At 39.8% G+C, this 19,163-nt stretch overlaps 1 protein-coding gene across 2 annotated transcripts in view; it reads right to left on the bottom strand.

The window, feature by feature from the left end:
* Window positions 1–205: 205 nt before the first annotated feature.
* Window positions 206–19,163, bottom strand: part of EFCAB14 (EF-hand calcium binding domain 14) — a gene marked incomplete at both ends in the record, with an annotated part of 32,857 nt that continues 13,899 nt past the window's right edge. Inside the window, 8 exons of one of the 2 annotated variants that reach the window (XM_084241566.1) lie at window positions 206–381; window positions 3,381–3,506; window positions 4,784–4,895; window positions 7,677–7,763; window positions 9,295–9,486; window positions 10,530–10,616; window positions 12,688–12,798; window positions 16,158–16,256. In XM_084241566.1, the coding sequence (XP_084097692.1) occupies window positions 206–381; window positions 3,381–3,506; window positions 4,784–4,895; window positions 7,677–7,763; window positions 9,295–9,486; window positions 10,530–10,616; window positions 12,688–12,798; window positions 16,158–16,256 (990 nt within the window). Of the gene's footprint in view, window positions 382–3,380; window positions 3,507–4,783; window positions 4,896–7,676; window positions 7,764–9,294; window positions 9,487–10,529; window positions 10,635–12,687; window positions 12,799–16,157; window positions 16,257–19,163 lie in introns of both variants that reach the window. The other variant, XM_084241565.1, reaches the window with a different exon arrangement.

Raw genomic sequence — 19,163 nt, forward strand, 5'->3', positions numbered from 1 at the left:
ATCATATAAGTAAAAGGGTCTTTTTTTTTAAAAAAATAACTTTTATATAGCTTTTTCAAACAAGTTAAAAGGTGGCAATGAGTCTGCTATTGTAGTTTGGAGGACAGGAGGACTGATGTATAAGTAAAAGGGTTGTTTTGTTAGGTGAGTAGGTATTAGGTAGTCCAGGGTATATAGATCCATTTCTAGAACATGCCTGGTGAGGCTAGACACCTAATGCTACTCTTAGCTCCAGGAATGAGTATCTTCCATCTCCATCAGAATCGAATGCTTTTAAGTTCTCTGGTTCTGGCACTGAAGAACCTAAGGAGTTCCAGATTTCCTGGTAGGTCAGTTTCCCATCCACTTCCTGGCCAGTCTTATGGAATAAATCCTGAAGATCTGTTAAAAAGGAATTTCAAAAATGTTTATGTTTAAACACATAACTAAATTTAGTTAAAAGTTAAAAATGTAGCCTCCACTAAATTTAAAGCACTAAAAGAAAAGCTACTTTGCAGACTTTGTTTCTAAAGGTAAAGTTTAGGATCTCACTAAATTAAAAAAAAAAAAAAGAAAAACTACTTCCTGATCCTTTAAGAATGAGAGGGACAGTGTATGGTACTATTTTCTTAAAATATATGGTCTTCCTTTCAGATTTAATTCTTACATTAAAGGGGTGAAAAGGAATACAGAGGTCTAAATGGCTATTTGATAGATGCTGACCTTGTAAAAAAAGACTATGGCATATTGTTGTTTAAATAGAATTATCATATAACTCTGCAATTCCACTCCTAGGTATATAGTCAACAGAAATGGAAGCATGTCAACCCCAAAACTTGCACACACATGCATTACTCCTAATAGCTAAAAAAGTAGAAACAACCCAAGAATCCATCAGCAGATGAATGGACAGCACATGAAAGAGGCACACACAGGACCATATATTACATGATTCCAGTCATACCAAACACCCAGAATAGGCAAATCCAAAGAGACTGTGGTTGAGAGATTAGTGGGTGTCATAGGCTGGGGTCAGGTGAATAGGGAGTAACTGCTTTGTTGGCACAGGGTTTCTTTTGGAGATGATAAAAATATTCTGAAGTTAGTGGAGATGGCTGCACAACTTTGTGGATATGTTAAAAAATAAACACTGAACTGTATATTTTAAAAGGGTGAATATTATGGTACATGAATTATATTGCAATTAAGGAAAAGAGAACCAGAGAACCATCTATCTCTTCAAAGCTTGCTATCTCCTCTTTTTTTTTTTTTAAAGATTTATTTATACATGCATACAAGAACTGGGGTACAGGTCCGATACATGTGAGGGTGAGAGGATTCACCAGAAACAGAGTGGGGAGCAGAACAGGCGGATCGACTGAAATACACTACTGAGGGGAGCAGCAGGCAAGACAGGAGAGGTCTGCCACGCCATGTGGGATTCTCACCGGCCGGGATTGAACCTGCGCTACAGAGGCTGCAGATAGCTTTACAGCAGCGCTCAACAGCCTGAGCCACCAAGGAGGCCCAAAGCCTGCCATCTATCTATCTATCTATCTATCTATCTATCTATCTATCTATCTATCTATCTATCCACCTACCTACCTACTTATCTATCTTTCTATTTTTTCACCAGCTGAGAGAGAGCAATACTACCAGTTAATCTTCTTTATTTTGAAGATATTATTTGAGATAAAAGGACTGGAAAATTTCTATCAATAGTTTCTTCTGGTATTTTCTCAAGGGTCCTAAAATAAACCTTTAGGACAATTATATAAAATTTAAAAAAGACTCCACAGAATGACTTAAGAGACAGTTTCAAATACAAAAGACTGGTCAATGAGGCTCATTTTTCTTTAAAAGTTTCCCTAAATTTCTTTCCTTTCTTCATTCACTCATTTCCATGCCTAAATTCAATAGGTTTCCTGCTATTTGTTATTCAGGAAGAAAGGAAATGGCCTGAAGAAGGGGAAACAGTTGAAGGAGAGGATCCAGTTCAGCATGCAGTTCTGCTGACAAGCTTCTGAATAGTACCCTACTTTTACTCCTAAGATAGTCCCACAAAGCACTCTATAGAGTTAAAAAAACTCTCTAAAGTCTGAAAAGCAGGTGGAATGTTGGTTCCCAATGGCTGCCACCAAGTGGTTAGCTAGAAAATGTTTTTCTTTTGTGTGTGTATATGTATATATGGGGTATAAGTTTATAAAATGTGTTAGGCACTTGGTAGCAATATTTAAATAAAAATCTGATTGCTGCTTCAGGTCATTTGAAAAAATATAGTAATTCAAGTGTGTTGAGGTCTATGTTAGGAATTGAAGTATGAAATCTGATTATTTCTAATCTGCTCTAATAGTTTTCCATTCATTCTCATCAATTCTTGATGTAATAATGGAAAATGGGAGGAGGCAATCTGGTTGCCAATAAAAGCAATTTAACACTCCCACCATGCCAAGAAACAAACAACAACAAAAAAAATTGGGGCTGGGAGAAAAAGTAATTGCATTTAAATGGCAATAAACTTAAATCTCCTATACCTTCAGTTATTACTTGTAAACTGTAGGTAACTCATTCACTTAACAAATATTTATGTACAACAGGCACTGTGCCAGAGGCTGGAAGTTGAATTTTATTCTCTCCCCAGGAAATTACAACAGAGTGACACGTGCAAAATGGGAGGCAAATGCAGAATATTATGAGTACATATACAGAAGGACTCTAATTCAGTCCAGGGAAGTAAGGAGTATTTTCTGATGGACTGTTACCTAAGCTGAGGTGAAGAGCTGACAAAGGCAAGTGAAGAAGGCAGTGATTTTCTAGGCAGTTAGCAAACATACAAGCAAAAGACTAAACATCACAATGGAACACAGACTGTTGAAAGCAAGGTAAACACACCTGTCACTGTTTACCTTGTTGATTTTCAGCAAATGAATCCCTCATTTTTGGAGGGCCCTGGTCAACTTTTTACTTTATTTTGCTATTCTCAATATTGTGTCTGCTTTTTTCTCTACTAGACTGTTACATCCATTAAGAAAGTGAGTCTATATCTTACACTGCATTCCTATTGCTTAGCATTGGGTCTAATTAGGCACTCATTCAATAAGTGGAGATTCTATAAATATTAATAGAGAGAAAATATAGTGCACTGCTTAAGAGTACAAACTGCTGTCGCACTGCCTGAGTAAGAATTTTACCTTAACCAATTATTTGCCATGTGGATAGAATTAGGAAGTTTCCCTGTCAGTAAAATGGGTACAATACATGAATATTTATCTTCTCAGAATCACTATCAGGATTGTATGATAAAATACATGTCAATATTTGGCCTACAGGAAGTGCACAATAAGCGTCAGATATAATTCTTCTACTTATAAGTTAGAACATTCCATGGTATAAAAATTTACCTTTGATGCTAGAAATTCCTGGAAGGGAAACAGGTCTTAGCTGAGCAGCTTTCTCAATTTGGTCTCCAAGAGACAGTGGAAATTTTGGCAATGCTGATGGCTTTGATGTGAAACTTTGTACTTGATCTGTAACAAACATATGGTTTTAGTATTATTGAATCTGATACCAAATTAAACTAGTATTGAAGGTCATCTTGCATATAAATTTCATTTAAGGAAAACAGTTGAGAATGAAGCAGCATAAAGAAATTAAAGGCTTGAATCGAAAAATGTTTTCTTTTTTTTTTTTTTAAGATTTATTTATTTATACAAGAGCTGGGGTACAGGCCAGAGGTGCAGGAAGCATGAGAGGATTCTCCAGAGACAGAGCGGGAAGCAGAACAGGCAGACGGACTGAAAGCACTGCTGAGGGGAGCAGTGGGCGAGACAGGAGAGGTCTGCCGTGCCATGTGGGAATCTCCCTGGTTGGCCAGGAATTGAACCCATGCTGCAGAGGCTGCGGACAGTTTCACAGAGCTGAGTTCAACCCATTGTGCCACCAGGGAGGCCCGATCAAAAAATATTTTCTAAGTGATGATCAATCAACATCATACAACATTAAGGTTTGAAGCTGCAGTCTCACTGGAAGATCCAGTACAAGTTAGTATTATATGTACTTAGATGTAAAGAATTTAAATTGCACATAACAGCAGTGGCTACTGATATCCTAGAGGCATGCTGGGCGTATGTGGCACCAGAGCAGTTGGTGCTGTGAGTGTGACCACATGATTATGCAGCATAATGTCAGGTTTCCCCTGGAGTCTCCCACCCAAAAGAGAGGAAGAGAGGTTGTACTGCTCTCTCCAAAATGAAAAATACTTGGGGGGTGGGGGGGAATGGGGAGGGGGCAGAGGTCAAGGCCAACATAATCCACTGCCTTGGTTACATCCTTATAGAGTTCAAACAGCAGAGGTGGATATTGATTAGGTACATCCCTAGCTAAAGGCAACACCCATCCAACCCAGGGACCCCATCATTACGAATGTTAATTTTCAGAAGCACTAACATTTATTTTTAAATAAATTTTATGCATTTACAGAAATAAAAACACTCCCATAAACAACATTTAGGGCTGGTTTAATATAATATACACTGTGATAGTAACGTTTGTGCCTATAATTGGATGCAGACAGCATGGAGAAGTCTATTTCCAGCTAAACATTACCCATTCTTCCCTTAATAGACTAGAGTACAAATCATGTATAAAATGGGCTTTTTCTAAATGAAAGCAAAGTGTATCAGCTTCATCTCAGTGCGCTCAGGCAGTTCGACCAGTCCTGCTGGAACACCGTTCCCCACTCCCTGTGTGGGAGGCCAGCTGCCCAAGTCTGCGTGAAATGTTCAGAAGCCAGGACTGCTCTCACCTTTGTTAGAGGTTTCTGGAGGCCTGTTGCTCTCAGGTTTGTTTGTGAGAGCACTGATCAGCTGCAGTTTCTCTCTTAGCTTGGATACCTGAGAATCTGAACTATCTTCTTTCTGTCAAAAACAAAGATCAAGGAAGGTTTAAAGGAGAAGACCTCATCTGGTTATTTAGAATATTCCCAGAGCCTATTCAACAAGCAGTGCTTGACCCTCAACAGTTTTCCTATAAAGGCAATGGTGAAGAGAATCAACAAATACCAGAGAGAACTTTGGTAGTCAGTGCTGATGAGGATCTAGCTGGATTTGAGGCTGGACCATTATTGGAGTATTATGCCATGGATGATCTGATTCACTGAGAACATTTGGTGGAAGAGGGAAGACATACATATGTCAGCAGTAAAGGAAATGTATCCTTGTTCAGGTGCCTATATGACTCCCATTTTCTAAATGAGTAGGGTATTATTTTCTAAGAAATACTTCAGACTAATTTTCCTGAGTATCTTACTTTACCTGTGACTAGACCACTTAGGTGTTACCTTAACAAACAAAACAACCAACTGCCCCTTCTCACCCCACACCAAACCACAAGAATTCTTCTGACCTCATTCTCTGCCCTTGTGGTGATGATTAAACTGGTGGCAGGAACTATGAGGAACATGAAGAAGGGGATGCAATACTTCTAATTCAGTCTTAGATCTTTTAAAGCGGTGTTTTCCCTATACCTTGCCTCATCTTCAGGATGATCTAGATTTGCATATAGAAAACTCATTTAACGATGAAAAGAGAGAAATTTGGGTGATATGAGACAGGTTTCTAGCTGCTTTGGCCAGTGTGGCAGGTCCTGATCCTGTGTTTAACTAGAATTCATTGTAGGGCCTCCCTGGTGGTGCAGGGGGTAAAGTCTCAGTGCTATCAAGCTACCACCAGCCACTGCAGCACAAGTTCGATCCCCAGTCAGGTTGCTAACCCACATGGTTAGCAGACTTCTCCTGTCCTACCCGCTGCTCCCTTCAGCAGTGTTTTTTAGTAGATCCGCCTGTTCTGTTCCCCACTCTGTCTCTGGTAAATCCTCTCACCCTTTTGCACTGCTAGCCTACACCTCAGTTCTTGTATGCATAAATAAATAAAAATAAATCTTTAAAAAATATTAGAATTCATTGTACACTTTTTTTTTACTCAGCTTATATTTACTTATTTCTTACCTACCTTTATTTGTACCCTAACAGTTATGATATATTGGAGATCACACCTGGTTTATTTATTTATTAAAAAAAAAAAGATTTATTTATACAAGAACTGAGGTACAGGCCAGATGTGTGGGAGGGTGAGAGGATTCACCAAAGACAGAGTGGGGAGCAGAACAGATAGACTGACAGAAATAAATTGCTGAGGGGAGCAGCAGGCAAGACAGGAGAGGTCTGCTCACCATGTGGGTATCTCCATGGCTGGCGGGGATCGAACCGGCACTGCAGAGGCTGCGGACAGCTTCACAGCACTGTGCTCAACCACCTGCGCCACCAGGGAGGCCCCACACCTCGTTTATTTAGGGATCTGCATATATGTAACTAAAACTAAGTCTTAGACACCTGAAGAACTTAAGGTAAGAAGAAACTACACATGGTTAGGATGCTTAGATGAAGCAGGACAAAGGGACTAAATACAGTGGGATGACAGCTAAAAACAATGGGTCTGAAAGTGAAGAAATTCAGTCAAAATATGTACTAGCTGTATTTTACTCTGATATTTACTATCAAAATCTGAACTATTTCTGAAATCACTACTACTTTCCAACAGCAACCACCTGTCATTTTTTGTGCTCAATATTTATATCTGGCTTTTCAATTAAAAAAAAATTCTGCAGGGCCTCCCCTGGTGGCGCAGTGGTTGAGCGCTGGGCTGCGAGGCTGCCCGCAGCCTCTGTAGCGCCAGTTCGCTCCCTGGCCCCCAGCAAGGGTCCCACAAAAAAAAAAAAAAAATTCTGCAGAAAGAGTGGGAAAAATTAACAGAGTCTGGTTTACACTGCATTAAAAATTTACTACACATGACTTTAGATACTACAAAACCAGTAAGGAAGAAAAAATAAAGATGGAAAGCAATATATTCAAAACTCTGTACTATATATTTCCAGTCCAAATTCATTTCCTCTGGACCTCACAGCCTCTGACCGTGTCATAAGCAACATGCATCTGTGATGGTATTTTAGCTTCTTGGCTTTGCCTTTAGCTTATCCCGGGTAACATTTATTTATTTGTAAGATTTTTTTTTTTTTTTTTTTTGGCATAGAAGAACTGGGGTGTAAGCCAGAGACATGGAGGGGAGGGGTGTGTGTGTGAGAGGATTTACCAGAGACAGAATAGGGAGCAGAACAGGCAGATCCACTGAAATACATTGCTGAGGGGAGCAGCAGGCAAAAACAGGAGAGGTCTGCTGTGCCTTGTGGGTTAACCCCCTGGCTGGGGGCACTCAACTCAGGTCACTTTGTCTTGGGAGGGCTCGAGAGCCGTAGCTTAAAAGTCACCTCCTTAGGGAAGCCTTCCTGTTCTCTGTTAATTCAGTCATCAGATCTCTTTAGCACTTATCATACTTGTGATTAATTATCCGTTCTATTATATGTTGGTAATTTCTGACTGATGGACTTTGAATACTACCAGTATAGGGGTCATGTGTGTATCCTGCTCGTTGTAGTCACCCCAGCTTCTACCAAAGTGCTTGCCACAGGAAAGGTGTCTAATAAAAGGTGTTCGCTTATTCACTAATACACTAATTTATTAAGTACTATGTCTTGAAGTGTCAGCAAATGAGACCAAAGTACTCCTTTTGAGAAAGAGATAGCCTAAAAGCACAAAGAAGCCAATGCTCTTATTTTTACTTCAGCCTAAGTCTCCTATTATTTACCTTTGTGCTTTCAGTTTTTACTGTATCTGGTCTAATGGTCACTTGGTGCAAAGACTCTCTTTTTAGAGAGGCAGCTCTACCACCCATCTTGACGGGTAAAGAGAACAAGAGAAAATTAAAGGCAAACACTTTAATTTCAGAACACTTTCAAAAGAAATACCAGTAGGCAACTGAGGAGAGATGGGAAAAGGTCAGAGATATAAAGCTGAAACTGGTGTTTCTAGCTGTTTAGTCACAAACATTAAAAATTTGAAGTTTAAGAGGCGGGAGAACTTTTGCAGAATTTTTATCCAAAACTATGCTGAGTATGTGCTGTTGGAAGAAACCGTAGGACAGATGGGTACAATTAACAATTTCCTCTTCTAGAGAAAAATAAAGTGAAGGGGGAGGGACACTATGGGGAGCTCAGGGGTGGTAAGTTTTCACAATAAGTCTTGAAAACGTTCACGGTATTATATTCATCAAAAATCATCCCAAAATCCTAGATTCCGCTTAGTTCAGCTAAGTTCAAAAGGGCTTTTAGAAATAAGGCTCCTTTAATCTTCACAGCTTTGTAGTAAATTATACACTATTATAAAGCAGGAGGGGGAGCAGGTCTTCTTACTCCACCTCAAAGCCAAGTTGAGGCAACGTGCCAAGGCTCCACTGTGACAGGGCCAATTCAAAAACTGCTTTCTATGTGCCAGAGTTTGACCCTATTTGTGGACTTCCTTCCAGCTTTGGTGTTAGTTGAATTTTTAGTATAATTTCCTGTATCTGGCTTCCATTTCTTTATATATGCCTGTGTCATTGCTGTATGAAATCCTTAAGGGTGGAGCTTTGCAGCTATTAAAATACAATACACAAGGATCCCAGCACAATATGTATATATATGAAAGGGCGTGCACGCACATGCATGCACACACACACACACACTCTCTCTCTCTCTCTCTCTGATGCATATATTATTTACAATATCACAAAAACTAGTAAACCAACTGGTAAAGCCAGCACCAGTGACTTAGTAGGTCATTCAGTTTCCTCATATGCAAAATAAGAGGATGGATTCAATGACATCTTAAGTTGAGGCGCTGGTCTGACCTGAGTTTTAAAATAGATTCCTGACAATATATACAAAAGGGTTCCCCTAATACACAGATGAAGCAGTAAATCTGAATGAAAACCAAGATTAGGTTTAGGGAAATGGCAAAATACTCTTCTGCCACTGGCAGAAGTAAAAAGTACTGCCACTGCCATTGATCCCACCCTTAACAACTTAAAAAAGAAAAGACCAAGAAGACCTCACTTGGAAGTGTGTGCCACAGCTTCCCTACCAGATGGGTCACTGGTAATATAACAAGAGGCTTGTCTTCTCTGCCAACAACTTGTGGTCAGGCCTTGGCAAGCGACTGAACCTCTCTCCATTTCCCATTCCAAATCAGGACTAACACTGGTTGTGCCAGTCAGATCACAGAGCTAGTATGAGGATTAAAGGAGACAAGGATTAAGCACAATACAAATGTGTAGCCTCTCGAGTCTGCCAGAAGACCGTGTCTAAAAAGGTTGTGGAATGTCATCCATGTACAGACAAAACACACTGCAACAAAGAACACATCACAAAAGATCTGAAAAGGCTTACCATGCTGAAGGACAGGTTCGCTTGCTTTTCTACCTTGCTCATAGCAACCAGATCTCTTTCTATCAAGTTGACTCTGTGGGTAAGATTACTGACTGTCTTATTCATCCCCTCGAGTTTAAGATCATTCTGTCTCTGGTACCCCACCAGGGCACTGTTTACCTCCTCTAAAGAGTTGTGAAGGTACAGGATACCCTGGAGTGGAAATAAATCAAGTTGTGGAATCTAGCTGAAGACATATACTAGACCAGTAGGCCAGCAGCACTGAACAATTATGATGTCAGGTTACTGAAGTAAATTCCTTTTCCTAGTTTAGATCATCGACTGTCTGTCTGTTTTGTCCCCTCCACCTTCACCCCTCCCAAATGGCTCCCAGCTTACTCCTTCTGGAATTATTTGGCCTCAGCTAGACAGGAGGGGGGAAGGAGTTAGAGGACTACCTACATGATTCACTCTTTGGTCCCAGAAAGCTGAGAGCTTGGGAATTGATTTCCCAATGTTTACTTCACCTGCTGGCAGGAAAGCTTACTGGGTTATTAACTGAAATGCCCATTAACCTAATTTGTCAGAACAAAACTACCTTAGGAACAATACCAATTACTGAATTGGCTCATGTAGCAAAACCATAACAAGTAGTGCATTATTTAGTACAAGATTCAATTATTTTTATTGACATCCTCTAGTACTGATTGCTACTTAAAAAGGAATGATGACTATAGGTTTTAAAGGGCATTAGAATCAGCACAAGAATTCTTCTTAGTGAAGATTTCTCTTTAATGTGATCCTGAACTCAATATCCATTCCCCTCCTGTCTTTAGACGTTTGAAAATCCTGATTTTCAAGGAAGTATATGCTTTTTAACATTCTTAGAATTTACTGTGGCTCAAAAGAGATGTCACTCTGAATTACACTGCTATCCATCCATCTTTAACTTGCTGTGATTGCTGTTTTTCATAAAGGGTTTCAAGATAATCTGGCTGGTCTGTGTTTTTTATAAATGAAAGGGAATTTACTCCATGAATTGACATGCTGGGAAAAAAAGCAGAGTGCCAAAGAAGAGATAGGGCAGCATCTTGGATTCCCAAGATAGCAACATACACCCCTCTCTGCTCAGCTCTCAGGCAGGTATATAAAAGCAAGGCCTGCCAAGACCCCACAACACTGAGCCCCAATGACGCAGGCTGCTGCATCCCAAGTGCATTGTGGTCACAGGCAGTTAAGTTAGAGACAAAAAGTACCTGTTTCATATTTTCACTGTGGGTTTTATTGTCAAGTTCTGATGTAGCTGAAGGTGATGGAATTATCTGGTTGCTTCCATTGGTCTCCACTGAGAAGTGCCGATTCTGTTAACAGGAATGGAGGATAGCATAGACAGTAAGTAAATACTATGTCTACTTAATCATGTCCCAGAACATTCTATCCTCTCCCAGGGACCAATCAACAAGCATTTCCCAAGAACCTAAAGCATGTCCAGACCTGTGCTAGGCCCTGAGGGCACTAGATACTTTTGGGGATGCCCAGTGTGAAGCATGGGCTGGATGAGCAGCACTCAGATTAAACTGAGGACTCCTACTCTGTTTCTCAATCTCTGAATGGAATGAACTCCCTAGAAACTAGTCCTCTCCATTAACTGTACTGCTAGAGAAACTCTGGAATCACTGCAAGTTCCCAGGAACAACTCTGTCTGAACCTTGCCAGTGTCATATTTCCTCAGGACTAAGAGGTTTGGACATTCAAAGAGCAGCTGGTCATGTAACCACTGGCTTTGGGCATTGAGCACAACAACCAATCATGTACATTATTAGCTTTTCAGTTTTAAGAGCACAAGCCAAGATTTACGTATGAGGGTTACCCTCCCTTATCCATCTGCTTCCAAGTGTTCTTTGCAGAGACTGAAATATAACATGTTCCTATACACTTTTTCCCTTTAGTGGAAAAAACTTTTCATGGCTTAATCTTTTACAGCCCACTACTATGACTTATTCAGTATAAAGTGTGTCAGCAGGAGGATTACCACTGGCAGCCATGGAAATTTAAAAGAGGTAGATTTAATTATAAAAGAACGCAACTGGTGAATATAAGTGGTTTTCCTTGAAATCTGAAATCCTAGACATTAACCCTGCTTTCATAATTTAAAAAAAAGGACAACAACAAAAAGAAAAAGGAGAGTTAAAAAAAAATTCTCATAGTTCTGTAAAGCATGAATTTATGCATTAGAAAAAAGCATTTTAGAAAATACTTGATTACTATGAGAAATTCTCAAGATATTAAAACAACAAAAGAATTGCTATACTAGAAAGGTCTTTATTATTATGGAGCACATGCTTATTCAGTGGCAATTTAGAATGAGAATTCTGGGTGTCCCGACACCTAGATCAAAGCTTTTTCCTCTGGGTCAGCCCCATTATATAGCAGTGAGGAAAGGAACATTCTTTTGAAGCCCAGGTCTCTTTGGAACCAACTGCCTAGATTGAACTTGAAATGCCAAAGTTTGAAAGAGCATGTGGGCAGATCTAGAAATTGGTAGAGAAGCTAGGGGACTTTAGTGTGCTTTGAATAGCCCATTTCATGTACATATAATTCATCTCCCCAGGAAGAGAGCAAAGGCTGTGCCATCTTATTTTACCCTTCATAAATCCTTCATGAGCTAAGTACCCATTAGGTGATTAATTAAGGTCTCTGAATGATTGCAGACAGCTTCCATCTGCACAGTATTAACAGATATTGGAAAATAATTCCTGAGCACTGCAGGGGTTTGCTTGTGTCTGTTATCTGTTGCAGCATAACAAATCATCCTCAAACTTTGTGGCTTAAAACAATAACAACTCATTATTTCTCATGATTTGGGGCTCAGTGGGGATGGGCTGGGAGTCCTGTTCACATGGTGTAGGCTGAGGTCACACATAGGGCTGCACTTAACTGGGAGCTTGGCTAGAGCTGGAACATCCAAGATGGGGTTTCATCTTCTAGAGCGACTCTTCACCTGGCCATGCATCATTCTGCAGTCTATGCCAAGTCCCTTACCCACAGGACAGTGAGAATAATAGCTTCTTGTTTTAAGCCACTAAGTGTTGGGGTGATTTGTTAAGTAGCAATAAATAACAGATGCTTCCCTTTCTTTCCTTTCCACTTTCCTTACCACCTATCCCACTCTCAGAACTGTTTTTTTTTACTGCTATATCACCTCCAGCACATCTGCAAAAGATTCAGCTTTTAATTCTATCCACCATAACTGCTCAATTTATAGGTTGTAGAAAAATAAACTGCATATTATATCTTTTAAAAAGGTGCATAGCAGGATGTTTATAGACAAATGGAAAGTTAACATCACCACTATGACACAGAAAAGGGTGGGCAGGAAGATGCTGAGTGTGTAACATTAGTAGATTTCCTTACCATATCACTTTGCAGTAATTCCATGGTTTTCTTGTGCTCATCCACGGTTTTCTGTATTGCCTCCACAGCAAGATGGACACTGTTTAAAGTACTGCCGATGGAAGCTACACTCTGAACAAAAACATGTAATAGGTTCAGTGCTTTTCCTTTTAAAAAATTTTAATAGCTTTATTAAGTGATAACTGGCACATATTCAAAATGCTTAGCTTGATAACAAACAACCATCACCCCCAACCAGTTTCCCCATTCTTCTTTGTAATTCTTTTCTCCCAATCCCCAGACAACTACTGATCCACTTTCTGTCACTATGTATCAAATATGCATTTTCTAGAATGCTATATAAAGAGTAAAACTGAGTATGCACTTTTTTTTTTTTTGAAAGATTTATTTTATTTATACCATAGCTGGTGTAGAGGCCAGAGGCACGGAGGGTGAAAGAATTCACCAGAGACAGAGCGGGGAGCAAAACAGCCAGACAGACCGAAGACACAGGTGACGGGAGCAGCAGGTGAGACAGGAGAGGTCTGCCACGCCAGGTGGGCATCTTCCTGGCCGGCTGGGAATTGAACCCTCACTGAAGAGGCTGCAGACAGCTTCACAGCGCTGCGCTCAACCCACTGTGCCACTGGGGAGGCCCTGAGTATGCACTTTTTGGGGGAGTGTGGCTTCTTTCACTCAATGTAATAATTTTGAGATTTTCCATGCTGTAGCTACTCAGCATGTTGCTAAGTAGCATTCCGTCTCATGGATACATCACAGCTTATTAATCTGTTGCTGGACATTCAGGTTGCTTTCAGTGTTTGACTATTACAAATAAAGCTGTATAAACATCCATGCCTAAGTCTTAGTGTGGACATATGCTTTCATTTCCTTTCATCATATGTTGTCTCTTCATCACATCACCTAGGAGGTGAATGGCTGATCACATGGCAGATGTATGCTTAATCTTTAAAAAAAAAATGCCAAGTGAGTTCCAAAAGGGCATTTTAAATTCTCACCATCAGTGTATGAGAGTTCCAGTTACTCTACATCCTCCTAATTTCACTTTTAGCCATTGTAGTGGGAGTGCAGTGGTCTATTACTGTGATTTTATATTAAACACTGACCTAATAGAGATCACTACTTGTAATTATTTCAGATATCTTCTATCGCTTCCATGTAGCTTATATTGACACAACTAACAGGAAGCTGCATACATACATAGACTACCACTCTGTCAGTAGCAAATGGCAATTTTTGAGTAAAAATGAATGGAACCACTTTTGGCTTTTAGAAGCCCAGCACTGCAGATATGAAGGAAAAAGTCTGTTTGACAGCATCTGTTCTTCCTCTACTGTAGAATTCTGTTAGCAACTATTAAATAATGTGAGATACAGGCAGTAGCTTATTTTGCTTTCATTAGATCTAATGAGCCCAAGTAGACTGGAGACTTGGGGATATGATTCAGAAACCACCCTCTCTAAAAGGTCTATCCTAAGGGAATATACAAAATATACTATTTGACCTTTTATTAAAATATACTGACAATCTTATAGTGTCACATTAGTTTTTTATTCAAGGTGACTTTTATTATACTATATTCAGAATCCAAGAGAACAGAGATGACATTTTTAACATGAAAAAAAAAAAAGATACACTGAAGTTAGTTATTTAAGAAGACCTATCATTTCAAAACTTGTAACAAAAGCAGAGTATAACATTATAAATGCACAGCTTCCTAAAGAGACAACACGCTGCACAGACGTCTCTAAGCTGGGATATTATCTATGCAAGCTCTATTGTCACAGAAGCTGCAGGCATTCAAAGACATCTACTATTACAAGATCCTCACTAGCTGGATACATGAGCCAATCAGGATACAAGAAGATAGTAGGCTCTTGTTTAAGATTGTTTTTAAGGAAGCAGCTGACAGAGCCATGTGAACTCTATGCAAAACCCTGACCAATATTTTCACCAACTGCAAAGTACCTGGCACATACTAAAGGAAGCTCCGCAAATATTTACTGTATTAATGAATACAAAAAAAAACCAATTTCCTTTTCTTTCCTTTTTTAAAAAAAGATTTATTTATTTGTACAAGAACTGGGGTACAGGCCAGATGCGCGGGAGGGTGAGAGGATTTACCAGAGACAGAGCGGGGAACAGAACAGGCAGACTGAAGAAATACACTGCTGAGGGGAGCAGTGGGGGAGACATGAAAGGTCTGCTGCGCCATGTGGGATCCTCGCTGGCCGGCCAGGATTGAACCGGTGCTGCAGAGGCTGCGGACAGCTTCACAGCGCAGCGCTCAACAGCCTGTGACACCAGGGGAGCCCAAACCAATTTCCTTTTCTAACGAGACTGCCAGAGTTGCTTCTGGACTAAAGGGCATAGATGCCTACCCTTTACCCACTTGGCCCTTTGGGAATAAAGGTATGAAGAATGTGCCTTCATCAAAGCTGTACCACATTTTTTTTTAAGTTGTAAACACATGACCATATTGGACAAATAGCAAACTGGAGACTGACCATACACAGGTGATATGACTACAAAACAGCAAAATTTGGTTTTGCTTATTGGTTTAGGAATTTCTCACCATTTTTGGAGACAACAAGTTTATACAGCCTACTTCTATAAGTCAGATATCCCATACTTAATAGACACTATCTGGTATTCCTTAGCTCTAAACCCTTCTTTTATTTCCTGCTTGAGGTACTGATGATGCTTATGTTCCAATTAAGCAACTCTCCCTTCCTCCACCATCCACTCATCTCACCCAGCTCTAAAGACCCTCCGAGTATTATTCATCTGGTTGGTTACTACCTCTTGTTCTGGACCTGAATCTTAGGGATTGAGTAAACAGAAATTCTGAATTAATGCTTGCCTCAAATCTAGAGTTTAGAGTATATACACAGGAGTGAATTCTAGAAGGTATGCACCTTACCTTTATAAAATAACACTGTTTTCCAAAGTGCTTTTTACCAATTTATACTCCCCTGAAGAGTATATGAAAGTTTCCTTCATTCCACATTCTTGACAACACTTATTATTTCCTAAATTTTTAATTTTTGCATTTCTTTAAATGACCTTTTTATTTTTATTTTCTCAATCATGGAAACTAACAGCAATTAAGAATAATTCCTATGTCTAATTGGCTGGCTGTCATAAAGCCACTGTAGATGATAAACTGCAAAGTCACGTGATAAAAAGCAAACACACATACATTAACATAAGGGTCTTGGCAGAACAATACTGGGACTTGGAGAGCTAGAAGCTGTGAACTCATGCAAACTATAACTAAAGAGACCTGTTGCAAATTAAAGGCCTAATCAGACCAAAAAAGAGACAATCTGAAGTATTTAGAATACAGTGAGACACTATCACTGCTCTCTTAGAGCAGCTGATTTCAAATGCCAGATTTTCAAGGAAAACTTGTAAGCAGCTAGAATTACAGTGGTAGGTTAATCTCAGTGCCCACGTATAGCACTTACCTTCTGAAGTCCCTCTACAGTGGCAGGCAGGCTAATTAGGTCTGCAGCTGACTTAACATTGGCTTTAAGGTGGTTTACTGCAGAAGTCAACTGAGTAATCTGAAAAGAAAAAGAGTATGGAACAATGAAAACAGAATTTGTTGAGTGAGGACTTCCTTCACAAACTCTAGAGCTGATGATGCTATCAAGATGCCTTTGGATTTTGTTTCTGTGATCCAGACTATAATTATACTCTGTTCAGCTCACAGGTATAGAGGAACTATAGTACCTTGGATAGACTTGAGATCTGGGAAGCAGCAATAATACCCCTTCTTTCCATGTCCAATTTAAACACTAGTGCCAAAGAGGGAAAGGCAAGTGTTATTCTTTACCCTATTCCTGGCAGTTATAAGATCCAAAAATCTTAAATTATCCAAAAGATGCAGTGATTACAGCACAATCCTTCAACAACTGGACAAGAAAGCTAATGATCAAGGACTCCTGAAAGATTTCATTTTGGTAAAAAATAACACCTCAGTTATTTACTGAACTTTTGTTCCTGCCCAACTGGGAACATACATTACAAAATAAAAACCCATCATCACAAAATACAGTCTATAGGAACTGTACCCCGACAAGTTGAATAGCACTTTCAACTACTTGGGGATTTAGTTTTGGTTTAACAATGTGATTAATATTTCAAACTCAATAGCTCAACCAAAGCACTACTTTGTACCCTGAAGGGGTTCAATAAAAACCCACTGACTTGCTAACTGATGCAATGAATGTATTAAAATAGGAATTGAATCAAAATACAATGTGTCTCCCGTTTTGCTACTGAGGAGTAGAATTCTAATAGCTGGACTTCTGTCTTGAATGGTGACTAGGGGATCCCATATAATACTCAATTTTGAGCAATAGAGATCACATCTAAAAACTTTGCAGTGTGGTTCAAAATATTCTTGAAGGATTCTTAGTTCCAAAATGCTGCTTTCCTCTCCTAAAGTCTAGGATGAAAACACAGATTTACCAATAGCAATTATATTCATCAGAGCAGCCTCGTAGAGTAACCTAACAAGCTTCTGGGCCCAAACACTGTGGTAGGCACCAGATGGATAAACAACAGAGTAAGCCTGATCCCCTGCTCACAAATGTTTGGCATCTTCTCTGTACTAGACAGTGCTAGAGGCACTGTGGAGACAATGGCCAGCAAGACCATGAAGTTTTATTCACATGGAGTTTACATTCTAGTAGAAAGTATCAGATAATAGTGACATGCAAAGAATTTAAACAGAGCTCCTGGAGCCAGGAACTGAGGTTCTCTTCCTACATTAGTTTTTATTCATTCATCACTGCAAAAAATACTTATGAATTTCTATTATATACCAGTGGTAAACAGCACAAATGTCAGTGACCTGGTAGTATTCACATTTTAGTGCAAGGAGACAATTTTATATAAGAAAAATATTAGATAGTGGGATATGCTAGAAGAAAATTAAACAGGTAACTTGTTGAGTGACTGGGTAATGACTAGAGTGGATGGTCACCAGAGGCCTCTATAAGGAGAAGACATGTAAACTGAGATCTAATAAGAAGGAATTGGTCATACAAAGACTGAATGGAGTTCATTTCACAGTGAAGGGAATTGCTAGGGCAAAGGCACCAGTGCAGGAAATAGCTTGGCATATTTGAAGATCAGAAGGCCTGGTGGCAACAGTACTAATGTTAGGGAAGGAGGAGTTAAAGGGAAAGAAAGAGAGGTGGGGAGAAAAGTAGATATAGGTAGTAACATCAAAGAAACAATTAAGTGCTGAATGTGATAAGGAATAAAGTTCTGAGAAAAGAATATCAGTGCCTGCTAAAAGGGACAGGCTCCACTGAAGCAGGACTCATTAGGCGAATAAGTGTTATATATAAAAACAAAGCAGGTTAGAAGGGGGAGTGTGGCATTGTGGAACAGGCAGGGAGAAACAGCATAAAAGGCTCAAGAATACTTTTTCTTTATAGCATTTCTCAAAGTGACAATGATTTATTTATTTGTCCAATTATTTGATTAAGGTCTCTTTCCTTGAAGCTCCATGTTATCCAGGGCTGTGTCTATTTTACTTTCAACAATGCTGTTTGGCATAAAAGACGCATTCACGAAGTACTTACTGAATGAATGAATGAATGTCTGACAATGAACCCCAATGTCCAGGATGGACATGAGAAGGCTAGTCTATGTTGAATAGAGGATAGCGCTAGGAGGCAGGGAATAAGATTAGATAAGTAGTTAACACACCAGTAAAACAGCTAAAACAATAACATCTGCTTAACAACTATCTTATAGGAATGTGTGATGGCTTAAAAATGTATACAAATTCTTTGATAGTCCTTCCTTCAAAAGGTGGAACTTAATTTGTTTTCTCTTGAGCGCGGCCTGGACTTAATAACTCACTTCTAGTCAAAAGAATTAAAGTGAAAACAACAACGACAACTCTGGAAACTGGGATATAGAAAGGCTCTATGCCTTTCTCTTTGCTCTCTCTTAAGAGAGACAGGTGGGACCTCCCTGGTAGCGCAAGGGGTTGGGCACCACACTACAATGCCTCTGCAGCATGAGTTCGATCCCCGGCCTGCCAGGGAGATACCCACATGGCGTGGCAGACCTCTCCTGTCTCACCCACTGGTCCCCTCAGCAGTGTATTTTAGTCAGTGTGCCTGTTCTGTTCCTCACTCTGTCTCTGGTGAATCTTCTCACTGCCTGCATCTCTGCCTGTGCCCCAGCTCTCGTATGCATAAATAAATAAATCTTTAAAAAAGAGAGAGAGAGAGAGAAGTGGCTGCGGAAGCCAGCTGCCATGTTGTGAAAATACTCAAGCAGCCCCAAGGAGGGGGACATATTGAGAGAACTGAGATCTCTTGCCAAAAGCCAGTTGAATGAGATCCTCTAGTTCCAGTCAATGATGCAGGCTTGGCTGACCTCTTAGCTACAACCTTAAAGATATCCTAGTCAGAACTGACCCCAAATTTGACCCACAGAAACTG

This window comes from Talpa europaea (genome assembly GCF_964194135.1).
Source record: "Talpa europaea genome assembly, chromosome: 9".
Classification (NCBI taxonomy): Eukaryota; Metazoa; Chordata; class Mammalia; order Eulipotyphla; family Talpidae; genus Talpa; species Talpa europaea.